Source organism: Scleropages formosus, chromosome 8, assembly GCF_900964775.1.
Source record: "Scleropages formosus chromosome 8, fSclFor1.1, whole genome shotgun sequence".
In the NCBI taxonomy this organism is placed as follows: domain Eukaryota; kingdom Metazoa; phylum Chordata; class Actinopteri; order Osteoglossiformes; family Osteoglossidae; genus Scleropages; species Scleropages formosus.
In genome coordinates, this window is record NC_041813.1 from 5693870 (window position 1) to 5707066 (window position 13197).

General features: G+C 52.7%; 2 protein-coding genes across 5 annotated transcripts in view; one reads left to right on the forward strand and one right to left on the reverse strand.

Annotated features, from left to right (window-relative positions):
* lrpprc (leucine-rich pentatricopeptide repeat containing) overlaps positions 1 to 4621 on the forward strand; it is a 44322-nt gene extending 39701 nt beyond the window's left edge. Inside the window, exons 35-38 of one of the 3 annotated variants that reach the window (XM_018725013.2) lie at positions 848 to 922; positions 1100 to 1184; positions 2205 to 2347; positions 4104 to 4621. In XM_018725013.2, the coding sequence (XP_018580529.2) occupies positions 848 to 922; positions 1100 to 1184; positions 2205 to 2347; positions 4104 to 4169 (369 nt within the window). In that variant the 3' untranslated portion in view covers positions 4170 to 4621. The remainder of the gene's footprint in view (positions 1 to 847; positions 923 to 1099; positions 1185 to 2204; positions 2348 to 4103) is intronic. The other 2 variants (XM_018725012.2, XM_018725014.2) reach the window with 2 other exon arrangements.
* Positions 4622 to 5090: 469 nt separating this feature from the next.
* Positions 5091 to 12998, reverse strand: abcg8 (ATP-binding cassette, sub-family G (WHITE), member 8). 2 transcript variants are annotated; one of them, XM_029254358.1, is made up of 14 exons: positions 12834 to 12998; positions 11910 to 12014; positions 10698 to 10802; positions 9972 to 10119; positions 9663 to 9901; positions 8643 to 8775; positions 8249 to 8518; positions 7880 to 8036; positions 7694 to 7792; positions 7389 to 7588; positions 7031 to 7107; positions 6340 to 6607; positions 5904 to 6031; positions 5091 to 5736 (listed from the first exon to the last, which is right to left on the reverse strand). In XM_029254358.1, the coding sequence occupies exons 1-14, from the start codon at positions 12894 to 12896 to the stop codon at positions 5599 to 5601; spliced, it is 2130 nt and encodes a 709-aa protein (XP_029110191.1). In that variant the 5' UTR covers positions 12897 to 12998; the 3' UTR covers positions 5091 to 5598. The 2 variants fall into 2 exon arrangements, with proteins under 2 accessions (XP_029110191.1, XP_029110192.1); XM_029254359.1 differs by lacking the exon at positions 10698 to 10802.
* Between the last annotated feature and the right edge of the window lie 199 nt (positions 12999 to 13197).

A 13197-nucleotide genomic window follows, 5' to 3' on the forward strand; every position in this document is an offset into this window, starting at 1 on the left:
CTCGCGCGGGTGCTCGTTGCCTTCTCCCCGCATCTTCCGATTCTTCGGCCGAGGAACCGTTCCTCTCAGCTGTCAGGTTGACTTCCCTGCCATCGCACCCTGTTGCTGATATTTAACTAACAGCAGAAGAAAAAACGGGGCAAGAATCAAAGGAGAGAGTCTGACTGAAAGCGCTTTCAGAGAAAGAGCAGAGATTGAAATCGCTCCTTTTGTGCGACTAAGTGCAGATAATTATACTTTAAAGAGAACAGGCACTGTACATTTAATTTTTATATAGAAATGAGCGGTTATCTGCCGGGCAACTTATTAACTGTGTAATTAACCTTCAACTGCAGAGCAGGCTTCTGGGTTCCTGCAGGCATAATGGAGGAACAGACGATTCAGAGAGACACACACACACACACAGATGATGTATATTGTCACACAGCAAGCATGCACAAACTCATACGTGATTTTTCTCACATTGTGTCAGTATACATACGAAGGGGGGAAAGGATATGTTGTCTTTTTGTGTATCTTTTTTAAAAAAAAAAAAAAAAAATTGGTGGGAGGGTATCGGGATTTGTCTATCCTGTTTTATGCACCTCCTCGAACGATGAACCTCGGTGCAGCGAGCGGTAGGTAACAAACTAGGTTTACTTGAGTCACACGTCTGCAGCTGTGTCTCTTTCTCTTAATGTAACCCACAAGTTGTACGTCGCTTCGGACAAAAGCGTCTGCTAAATGAATACGTGTAAACGTAATATAAATCTTCTGCTCGAGTTCCACGTTACCTCAGGATGATCCTTTACGAGAACGGAGACCCTGGCGTAACGGTCCGCCGTCTCGTCCCCTGTCCTCCCTCTAGCGCGTTGCTGCCATCGCCGAACAGAAGAAAACGCTCTCGGCATTTCTTGCCAGGATGTCGCAGAAACCCGGACAGGTAAGGAAGAGCCCCGCACCTTTATAATGTTATATACTGTTATAACTTATCTGTGGCGTTTCTGTCGTCTCTTCCTACCTGTAGTGACCACAGTAACGTGCTACTGCCGGCTTTGTGGTTCACGGAATTTAAAGTTTTTCTTGTTTTTTTGGGGGGGGTGTGTATGTCTCGGTGCAGGTACACGCGATGAAAAGCCTGTTGGAGCTGCTTCCAGACATTCTGCAGAAGGAACACGTGTACCCCTTGCTGATGAAGAGCTACAGTAAGCTGTACCCTCTGCTGACAGGAACCAGCCAGTTTACCGGTTGGCCCACACACCTTATTCACCGTGGTGACTTACACTGCTAGATACACTACTTACACTGGGTCACTCATCCATACACCAGTGGAACACACTCAGTCTGTCGCTCACACACTATGGGTGAACCTGAACGGCATGTCTTTGGAGTGTGGGAGGAAACCAGAGCACCCAGAGGAAACCCACACAGACAAGGAGAACATGCAGACTCCACACAGACTGAGCAGGGATCGAACCCACGTTCTCTCGCACCACCCAGGCGGTGTGAGGCAGCAGCGCTACTCGCTGTGCCACCGTCCCGCCCCTATACAGGGCACTGCTACTCTGGCTGAAATCAACCGTTTTCTTGCTGAGAGACATTATCAGACTTGCGTCATCGTGAATTCCTGCCATCTGTTCGTGTGTGCTAAACCAAGGTGCGCCTTGGCAAACGTGCAGCGACGGACAGAGGCACGCACCCGTAGCCCGGTTACGTGTCTCTGTCCGTCGCTGCGCGTTTGTCCTAGTGCGTGCTCGTGTGCGGCGCACGGAAGCAGAGGCCTTGCTAGATCGGTGGAGCGCCCAAGTTCCGGGCAGCAGGCAGCGGCTCGCGTCCCTCTGCGCCTCCCGGACCCGTTCTCAACGAGCCGCTGAAAAATTCAACACCGGGGGGCAGCCGAGACCTTCGGCCGAGTCGCCGCGCTTGCTAATGAGCGCTGGGCTCCGCCGCGCGAAACCCGACACGTTAAAGTACTTAGTCTGCCTCCTGTCCTCTCTCCCTGGCTGCGCCCATGATTATTTCATAGCCCGTGTTTGCACTACCCGCACCCCCCAATATCCGACGGCAGCACGGTCGGCCGTCGCGTCGAGACCGCGAGGCCGAGCGTTGCGGCGCGGCACCTTTGCCCCGCTCGCCCCGTTATGTCCTCTTTTCGTGTTTATTGCCGAGGTTCTGTCTGATTGTCCCCGCTCCCCCCCTCCCCTTTTTTTCCGTCCCCTCCGTAGCCATAGACAAAGACCTGGACAGAGCCAAGGCGCTGCACGCGCAGATGCAGACGGACGGCATCCGTGCGGACGAGCTGTCGCTGAAGAGGCTCGCTCTCTTGTATAAGCAGGCCGGGGAGCCCGTCCCGTTTGAGGAGCCCCCCGTAAGTATCACCCTCCCTTCTACTGTCCCCCGGTTCGCCTGCCCGCACTTTGTTAAAGATCACCGAATGGCACGGTCGCCGGCAGTCTTCCGCTGACTTGGTCGTATTCCATCGTCTCGCAGAACTAGCGCTTTCTTTCTGTCTCTCCTTCCACTCTGGCTGGGTGTCTTAAACCCTTCTTCACTAAATCACCCCCTACAGGTAAGTGCCCTTGCTCGCTCTTGCCCCCTGCTGGCTCCCATCGGTTCTGCCCAGTCCTTACACGTTGACGTGCATCGATTCGAGTGCGGCATCCGTGCCGCAGCACTAATGCGTTCTCTAAGCCCGCCTTGGCCCTTTTAGGGAGACCTGAACACAGGTACGTTTGCGAAGGGAGGTATTAATCGATGATTCATGTCCGCAGTTGGCACCCCGCAGGTCCGAGCGGGGGAGGGATGCACGGCTGCCGGTTCCCGGAATAGATGGGCTGCTAGCACGTTAACCCGCTCTTTCAAATAGCTCGGAACGACGCGTCAAAATGCCGGAACCGAACAGCCGGGGGTGAGGTCAGGGCACGTTAACCGCTTCCCGAACAGACGGAGATCCGAGTTGTTAAAGGGGAACGCCCGAGGGCCCGCTAGAGGAGGGAGAGCATACGGTGTCTGTGTATTTGTGCGAGTGAGAAGATGCAAGAGAGGCAAAATACTGAGAACTGGGGCAGTTCAGGCAGCATGAGGGGCTCGCGCCTTTGACCGTCAGGTTCCCCTTAAGACAAACCGCTCTAGACTCGCGGTGGCGCCGCCGGTTCCGACCAAGACCGGTCTCCGCCACGGGCTGCGTGAACGAGCGTGTGCTTCGGTGACTTCATCCCTGCACATCACACACCTACGTGCGTGGGTCTCCGCTAGTACTTAACAAGCTGTACCATCTGAAGGTCAGCGGATTCTCACCTGCGTGGTGAGAGTGTGTCATTTTGTTTCCTGGACTGCCGCGGAGATTGGCGCTCTCGTCCAGCTTCGTCCGACACGTACCGTCCGCTTGCGTCATCGAGCCCCGGCCGAAAGGATGGCGTGCGCGTCGACCGCCGCCTCTAAGCATGCACACACGCGCACCTGGCCCGCATAGTTGAGCACCTGCCAGGAGAGGTACTGCTGCATGTGGGGGCGCCTCCAGCAAGCTGCTCTCAAAATCGCCTGTGAAGTTCCGGAAAGATCTCCGGTGGCGGACCCCCGCAGCCGATAACGGCGCGGTACAAAGAGGCTCCCGAGGGTTCGGGGAAGGGGGGGCGGCCTCGGTGGCCCCTGTGTCCCATACCTCCCCGCTGCACCGCCGCCACTGTTTATCAACTTTTAATTACGTGCCTAATGTGGGGCCGTACAATGTGCGGGCAGCGGTAATCTGTTCGGTGCCCCCGCCTTCAAAAAGACGCCTTTTCAGCCTCCGCCTGCGCGATTAGGCCGACTTGGGCAGAACGGCGTCGAGGCGACACCCGTGCCTTAATCTGCCGTGGGAGATTAAGTGGCAGGTTGCGATTGGTCAGGCTGGGAGCGGTCGGCGGTCCCCTCGGGGGACGTCGTCGCTGCGGAGGGAGCCGGTGTCCTGACTTTGGAGCCACCAGCAGAGGGGAGCTGCGTGATTGCAGTTAGCGCACCACATTGTTGTGCTGGACTTCGCAAAAAAAAAAAAATGTTTCGATATGACTTGTTTCATGTTTCCTGCACAGGGTGTGTGATTGCTGTTCCTTTTCTTCTTGGTCTCTTTTTTTTTTTCCCCCTAGGAGTCGTTCCGTTTCTATGCCGAAAAGCTGAGAGCTGAAAAGCAGAAGCCGGATGAGGAGGAATGAACACCTTTCCGTGTCTAGTATTTTCAAACTGTTTTGTCCCTTTTTTTTTTTTTCCCCCTCTTATGCACTGTATGAATAATCTGTGGAATTCTGTGAACTCGGTGTTGAACTCGGTGAGCCTTGCAGAAGCGATAATGTTCAAAGTATTTATGCTAGTCAATAAACGCTCTGGTGATTAAGACGTGTGATGGAGAATTTGAGTTCCCTTTCTCTCCTCTTGGCCACATCACTCCCGTCTGCCTCAAGGCCTCATAGGTGCAGTCAGGCCGCTATTGAATAAAACAACGAAACAATAAAATTCAGTCAGTTTGTACTGAAAAACATGCAGGAAACTGGTCGGTCTCTACTGACAACTTCAACCCCCGAATCTGATGCAACGCACTCGTGTTTTTCTCAGACGTGCGTCGCTTCGGAGAAAAACATCTGCAGAACGAACGAATGTAAATATCCCAACTGTCCTACAAGGTCACTGTTGTCCCCAAGCTGCTTTGTCCCCCTGTGAGTCAAGGTGAGACTGAGCAGGTGAGACCTCTGAGGACCTGCACGGGCAGGATGATCTCTGCATCAGCCTGGGCCGCGAACTTCACTTCTTCACCGTCTTCTGGGTGTAGCGAAAATCTTTCCTTCACTATTTGCACAAAAGTTCAACTTGGGCTCGGGGTTTCACTTGCACACACAGTTCTGTATTTTCATAGTTAAATGCATGCAGTAGCAGGCGGGTCTCTAACCAGCTCTGATGATGTGCCAAGGAAGGGGTATAATGTGCACAGGTGTAATGGGGGGATGTGTCCTCCCAGCGTTCAGTCATAATGCCCCCATATATGAGTACGATGTTGTTGATTACTGTTGATGATATAGCTGTTCTTGAAGTATGATGTCATTCCTGCTACTGCGGAATTATATTCATATTACTCTTCATAGTGTACGCAATATGCCAAACATGCCTTTAAGTATGTTTATTGATCTACAAATGAAGGAAAATGGTACAGGTTTGAATCTTAAAGGCCTTAATGATTTTTTTTTTTTCTTCTAATAAATCAGAACAGTTTGCTACTGAGGCTACTTTTGTCAAACGAGAAATGCAGTATAACACGTTTTCAAGCATTTGCACCAGTGCAAAACTCGTAAGAAAAAACCCAGAGCGAGCCACTCCCGTGAGTTTTTTTTTTTTTTTTCCAAAATTGCTTCTACTGGCATGTATATTAAGCTTTATAATCTTACCTATATATATATTTTAAAAAAATCAAGTTAAAAAAGGCTGAAATTGGAGCAAACAGATGCCGCTACTGGATGCATGCCATCCAAATGCTCTTATTGTGCCAAAAAAGTTCTGTATCATTTCTAGCTGGAGAGAAATGCAGTACTTTGCTGCCACCCAGTGGCAGTAGGTTGTAGTGCAAGTTCTGGAGCTGAACCAGAGGTGGGATCTTCACCAGTCCTGACTGGACTTCTGCTTGATGAACTTCAGTGACAGATAGTACAGCAGCATGAAGACCACGCATATGGCGATGAGCACCAGGTAGCAGGAGTACAGCGGGTACTGGTTCATGTCCATAGCCTTTACAACCTGTTTCAGAAATCACCAAGTTAGTTTTCGCGGATCGGTGTCATACGATCGCGAACGGAGCAATAATTTGTGCACGAAAGTTCGAAATCCTTCTAGAACGTAGCTGCTTTACAGAGGTGAGGCACTGAGATGATGAGGGGAGATCCCTCGGAACCGGCTTAACTCACTATTATGCCGTCGATGTTGAAAGTGTAATTTCCCAAGGTGACGGGGTACTTCAGTCCCCGGAACTGGACCTGGAGCATTCCGTCGAAACCCCAGCGCATGAAGGAAATGTAGGAGAACCAGGATGCCACTGTGGAATAGACCATCTCGTTACTTGCCGTTTGTCTGGTTCGGTCATGCCGTCGCTTCTCGAAACCCTTCGTCAGGGAACGTGCGGGGACGTTTTTACAGATGGGTTACTGCACGAGCATCTCGGCCGTACATGGTTATTGCATCAGGGAAAAGTGTTCGGCGCACAAGACGAGATCCGGATCGTTGCCGCCGCCCCGCCGGTGTCGAAGACCGGCTCTGCCGATGCAAAGACGGTACCTCGAGCGGATGCTGCGCCGATGCCGTGATTGACGGCTGAGGAGGCCTGAGCCAGAGGGCGGCGCTCACCCAGCCACAAGTTCTTCATGTTGATGACGAAGCCCCCCGTGAGGTAAAAGACGGTGAAGAGGGCGTTGCCCATGAAGGCCGAGGTCTGCAGTGTGGGCAGGGCAGCGGCCACAAACAGCGCCATGGCTCGACTGCAGTAGACCACCAGCCAGATGAGCAGGAAGTTGAGCAGGAAGCGGTCGGGGGCCTCGTTGAGACCCGCCAGCCAGTAAATGGGCACGCCGTACACGAGGGTGAAGACGCAGTGCTCGGGCAGCTCCCCCAGGACCTGGCGGGAGACACACGGGAGTCACGGGGCCCACGCTCCGCCGCTGCCTAAATCGGTGGTCCTAGACGGGGTTCGATCGGGTTTCCTCGAGCATTTAGGTGCTCGGATGGGAAAGCTACGGGGCGTGCAACCTCTGGGCAGCAGGTTGGAAAATAACGAAACGTTTCGGTGCATCAGTGGAGCTCTGCTGCCACCTGGTGGCGGGAGAGCAGACTGCAGTGTTGGTGGGGTGGGGTGGGGTGGGTTCTCCTGTCCCTGAGGGGCTGCAAGCAGCACCGAGCTCCACTTTACATCAGCTCCGTAACGCCTCGTTCGCATCGCGGTAAATGTGCTGCGGCTCTGAAGCGGACAGCTCCGATTTCCATCCCCGAGCACCCAGGCCGATGCGTCCGTAGACCCCCCTCCCCCCCCCCCATCGCGTACCTTGGCAAAGAAGTACGACGTGACCGAATACATTCCGTCCTCGAGTTCGTGGTACAACATGGCTCTTTCAGAGTGACCTGCGGAAATCACCACAGCGGTCGCGCACGTGAGAAAACGTCCAAGGTTCTCGCCACGGGGACACCGAGCAGGTTCACCGCAGCGGTGCTCGTGGAGCTGCAGCAGAATGACATCATTGCTAATATTATAAGGGCGCGTAATTACAGCCCTCCGTTTGTGGACATGTGATGGTTCTAAACGCTGCAAAAAAAAAAAAACCCTACGTTTACCTGCTCTGTCTGTACTTTACGTTATTTTATTCCAAGTGCTCCGATGTGCCACCTCCAGCTTTGTCACTCACACTTTGCAATGACGTCCAGCACCACCGCGAACGGCGTCAAAGCCCCAGTCATGTAGAGGAGGGCCACCGTGTCCTGGATGGACAGGTCGGTGTCTCCCGCCCCAAAATACAGGAAGCCGATGAGCAGCGACATCAGCAGGGCCTCGAACCCGTGCACCAGGAGGGTGACCAGGTCTCGGAAGTCGTTGTACACCTGTCGCCTGGGTGGGGGAGGGGGAGAGCGAAAGAGGTGACGAGGACGGCGAGGGAGAGACGTCCGCAGGTCGGCGCGAGGCTAAAACAAAAGTTGTTCTCCGCTGCCGTACCTCACCAGGATCGCGAACTGGTGCAGGTGGCCGGGAAGGTGGTCCTTCTGACCGGACACGGTGACCGCTGCCTCTTGGAGTTTTGGCCGGACTTCGTCGCTGAGGGTTGGGGAAAGCCAGGGGGGGGTGAATATGCACCGGAAGGGCTGTGAGGGGGACGCAAGGGAGGGGCTCTCGTTTGCTCACCTGTGACACTCGATGCTGCTGCTGGATGTCTGGCTCTTCCACATGAAATCCTCCGTGCCCTTAACCGCCTCCTTGAACTGAGCGGCCAGCATTCTGGCCCTCTCCAGACACTGCGCCTCGCTCTCCGGGCTGCGCCGGTCAATACTGATCAGGTCCACTGGGGGGGGGGACAAGAGCGAAGGCGTCGGCGCAACGTCAATGTTACCGAGACGCAACAGGTCCTCGCAGTTGTCCGCTTCCTGGCATTAATGTCGGCGTCGATACGTTGGGCAGGAAGTCCGACCGAAAGGTGCAATTACACGGGTTGAACCTACGACGTCGTCCTCTCGAGTTCGGGTCATCGGGGGCCGGTTTTCACTTCGTACCCACCGTAGAAGTCGGAAGGGTTGCAGTATCGGGGACAGGGGTGCCCCAGGGCGCCGAAGTAGGCCACCATGTCTTTGGCAGGGCCGCAGTACACCGCCGAGCCGGAGGAGAGCAGCACCGCGAGGTCGAAGAGCTGGAAGATGTCGGAGCGCGGCTGGTGGACCGACAGGAGGACCAGCCGGTTCCCTCGGGCCAGGCGGGACAGCGTGATCACCAGATTGTGGGCGGTGAAGCTGTCCAGGCCTGAGGTGGGCTCATCCAGGATGAGGATGCCTGCAGAGGAAGCGGAGGCCGTCGTCTCTCTTCGCTCTTCTTGTTTCCGCGGCACGGCCTCCGCCCGTCCCCCGACCCCCCGTCCCCGTCCCGGCCGGGTCCCTTCCCCTCCCGCAGGGCGTACCTGGGTTCCACAGCAGCTGCACGGCAATGCTGACCCTCCTCCTCTCGCCCCCGGACACGCCGCGCACGTAATCGTTGCCCACCCTGGTGTTGGCGCAGTGCCGCAGCCGCAGCTCCGCGATCACATCGTCCACCTGCGCAGACAGAGCAGATGTAGTGACGCCTGCGCAGGCGGCATCCCGCAGCAGCCGAGTATCTCGAGAGACGAGCGGGGGTTTCCGCTCTCCTGTTACGTGATGCGCGGACACACAGTCGCAAGGTTTCCCCTTCGGAACGCAGTAATAAATTTTACTTCGTTAACTGCGCCGGCTCCTCATCTTACGAACGCGGTTGGGGCGGCAAGTTAGACCGGGGCCCGCATGTCTGCATGGGTTTCCTCCGGGTGCTCTGGTTTCCTCCCACACTCCAAAGACATGCTGTTCAGGTTTCAACATAGTGTGTGTGTGTGTGTGTGTGTGTGTGTGTGTGTGTGTGTGTGTGTGTGTGTTTTCCACTGATGTATGGATGAGTGACCCAGTGTAAGTGTATCTAGCAGTGTAAGTCACCATGGTGAATAAGGTGTGTGGGGTGATAACGCTACGTAGAGTTCATTGGAGAAAAGTGTCTGCTAAATAATTAAATGTAAAATGATATATTTTAATAACTGAGGTATTCGGTTGTTCGCCGAGCTTGGCATTTAGGTTGAGAACGTTTCATCGCCGGTCGAGGCCGATGACGTTCGCCTCGACCGGCGACGAAACGTTCTCAACCTAAATGCCAAGCTCGGCGAACAACCGAATACGTCGACCATCCACCCGAACTACGAAGACCGCCGGTATTCTCTGTGATCCTCAATTTTAATAACTGGATTGTTCTGCAGAAGCAGTGAATGAAAGGAACTTAAAGTGTTCAGCTGGTCTCCGGGACAGAGCACTACATTCGAACAAATCGCATTTTACTTATTGCAATCGCACGCTTCCTTCGTTTATAACGACGCGCAAAGCGCACGCCGTTCGCCGGTTCGGTTACTGCCGCTTCCCACCCTCTTGTCTCGCTGGGCCTGCGAGAAGTGCGTCGGCAGTCTCAGCTTGGCCACGAAGGCCAGGGTCTCGCGCACGGTGAGGTGGGGCAGCAGCCGGTCGTCCTGCCGCACGTGGGCTATGCTCTTGCGCACTAGCTGGGGTGTGCTGGGCCGCCCGTTGATGGAGACGTGACCTTTCTTGATGGAGCCTCCCTCGTCACGGCACGTGATGATGTCCAGCAGGGAGGTTTTCCCGCAGCCTGAGGAAGAGACGCCGCGGCGTTAGGAGGCGAGGACCGCCGTGCCGGACCGCCGGACGGGATCGCCCACCTGAGCTGCCGATAACCGCCAACATCTGGCCGCTGCGCACGCGCAGACTGAGGCTCTCGATGGCCATCTGTTTGTTGCCTTGCATCTCCCAGGGCATCTTAAACTCGGACAGCTTCTCGTACCAAGGGATCTGGGCGGCAGTGTCTACCTGTCATGCGTGCAAATACACACACACACAGTCAGATCAGATGTTCATCACATATTGCCACATCACGGAGACGCTTTTCTCCAAAGTGACTTCCAATGAACTCTATGTAGTGTTATGAGCCCACAAACCTTATTCACCGCAGTGACTTACACTGCTAGATACAGCACTTACACTGGGTCACTCATCCGTACATCAGTGGAACACACATACACACGCACTCTCTCTCTCTCTGTCACTCACACACTATGGGTGAAGCTGAACAGCATATCTTTTGACTGTGAGAGGAAACCAGAGCACCCGAAGACGTACACTGCTAGATACGCTACTTACACTGGGTCACTCATCCATATATCAGTGGAACACACAGACACACTCTCTCTCTCTCTCTCTCTCTCTCTCTCTCTCTCTCTCTCTCTCTCTCTGTCACTCACACACTACTTTTACACTTGTAACACTTTGCTACAGAATACCCTGATTTACTTTGGCTGTTTTCCGAGGGACCCGAGAACGACGCTCCCCACACGCGGTTTGTACAGTGGGGGGGGAGTTTGGCGAAGAGGACGGTGGTGTTTGTTTACCTCGTAGTGCAGGTCTCTGACCTCCAGCTCATTGCACCCTCCGCTGTAGGTGAAGTAGAGGCTGCTGTCTTCTTCTGGGGACAGAAAGAGCTCATCCCTGTGTTTCTGGTGGGAGGGAACAGTGACACTCGGTACCCATCTATTAGACCTCTCACCCTTAGAAGATGCTTTCTTTGATTATTAGTTGAAAAATGGGAAAAATAACTGAATAATTAAAAGACCTCGAGGAATAAATTTAGATGTAACTTGCAGGCTTTTGGATGTTTTTCATCCAATAAGTCTTTTTTTTTTCCCCCCGTTTTCACCATTGATTTCCCACACACCCTTACTTGTCCTCGATTGAACTTTTGCGTTGCAATTCGCGTTTCCAGTTTTCTGCCTATTTGTCTTCACTTCTCCGTGTTTTTTTTAACTTGACCGTATTTAATGACATCTTTCACCAGAACTTAAAAATCATATTAATGATTGACCTGGTTATCGTTTGTCTCACTGCCATGTCCGAAATAGGATAATTAAACCCTAAATGAATACTTGAGGGATGACACATGTTCTTTATCTTCTTTATGGACAGTATTTCCAATAGTCAAATAAATAATCTTCAGTGATTCTAACCCTGGGGCAATTTTATCATTTGGCATTTCCATCAGTAAACGGTGGCATCTATGCACCTGCTGGTCCAGGGTTCAAAAAATCTCCGTGCCAGCACAGGTTGTGTAATGGCAACGATGGTCTTTTTACTTTCGCACGGGAATGGCGTGTCAAACGATATTGCCACATCACGGAGACACTTTTCTCCAAAGCGACTTCCAATGAACTCTAGTGTTATGAGCCCACACACCTTTTTCACCGCGGTGACTTACACTGCTAGATACACTACTTATACTGGGTCGCTCATCCATATATCAGTAGAACACACAGACTCTCTCTCTCTGTCACTCACACACTATGGGTGAAGCTGAACAACATATCTTTTGACTGTGAGAGGAAACCAGAGCACCCGAAGACATACACTGCTAGATACACTACTTACACTGGGTCACTCATCCATACATCAGTGGAACACACACACTCTCTGTCTGTCACTCACACACTACTGTTACACTTGTAACGCTTTGCTACAGAATACCCTGATTTACTTTGGCTGTTTTCCGAGGGACCCGAGAACGACGCTCCCCACACGCGGTTTGTACAGTGGGGGGGGAGTTTGTTTACCTCGTAGTGCAGGTCTCTGACCTCCAGCTCATTGCACCCTCCGCTGTAGGTGAAGTAGAGGCTGCTGTCGTCTTCTGGGGACAGAAAGAGCTCATCCCTGTGTTTCTGGTGGGAGGGAACAGTGACACTCGGTACCCATCTATTAGACCTCTCACCCTTAGAAGATGCTTTCTTTGATTATTAGTTGAAAAATGGGAAAAATAACTGAATAATTAAAAGACCTCGAGGAATAAATTTAGACGTAACTTGCAGGCTTTTGGATGTTTTTCATCCAATAAGTCTTTTTTTTTTTTTTTTTTTCCCCCCGTTTTCACCATTGATTTCCCACACACCCTTACTTGTCCTCGATTGAACTTTTGCGTTGCAATTCGCGTTTCCAGTTTTCTGCCTATTTGTCTTCACTTCTCCGTGTTTTTTTTAACTTGACCGTATTTAATGACATCTTTCACCAGAACTTAAAAATCATATTAATGATTGACCTGGTTATCGTTTGTCTCACTGCCATGTCCGAAATAGGATAATTAAACCGTAAATGAATACTCGAGGGATGACACATGTTGTTTATCTTCTTTATGGACAGTATTTCCAATGGTCAAATAAAAAATAATCTTCAGTGATTCTAACCCTGGGGCAATTTTATCATTTGGCATTTCCATCAGTAAACGGTGACATCTACGCACCTGCTGGTCCAGGGTTCAAAAAATCTCCGTGCCAGCACAGGTTGTGTAATGGCAACGATGGTCTTTTTACTTTCGCACGGGAACGGCGTGTTAAACGATACAAGGGACTATCATGTAGCAGAGTAAATAACCAGCTGGAGAAACAAGCAGACATAGTGGGCTGTGCATGCGCGTAACAGCGATGTGTCGAACCCGATTCCGCCGCGTCCGTCTGTTCGCAGCGGTAACAAAGACACAAACTTACCTCTCGAGAGGGTCTGGGATGGACGGTACTCTCACCCAGCTCCAGGCCGGTCTCTGTTGTCATCGCGGTACCCGTGCGTCGAGCAGTTGCCTGGTCCGAGTTCTCTGCGCGCTCCTGACGACCGACTTCTGGCAACTATCAAACTGCACTACCGCTCCCTCCTTCAGTCACCGGGAAGCAGAGTTAAAACCGGCCCCCAGAACAGCCCTTTATAGCAGCGAGGGCCAAAGTTTACTGATAAGAGAGCGCAGCAGGGCACTTTGGTGGCTTTCTGGTGTCGGTGGACCTGTCGCCGCGTGTCTGGGGAACATCCGAGGAGAGGGAACGACTGCGTCGACACCGGGGAGGCACGGAGACGACCGCG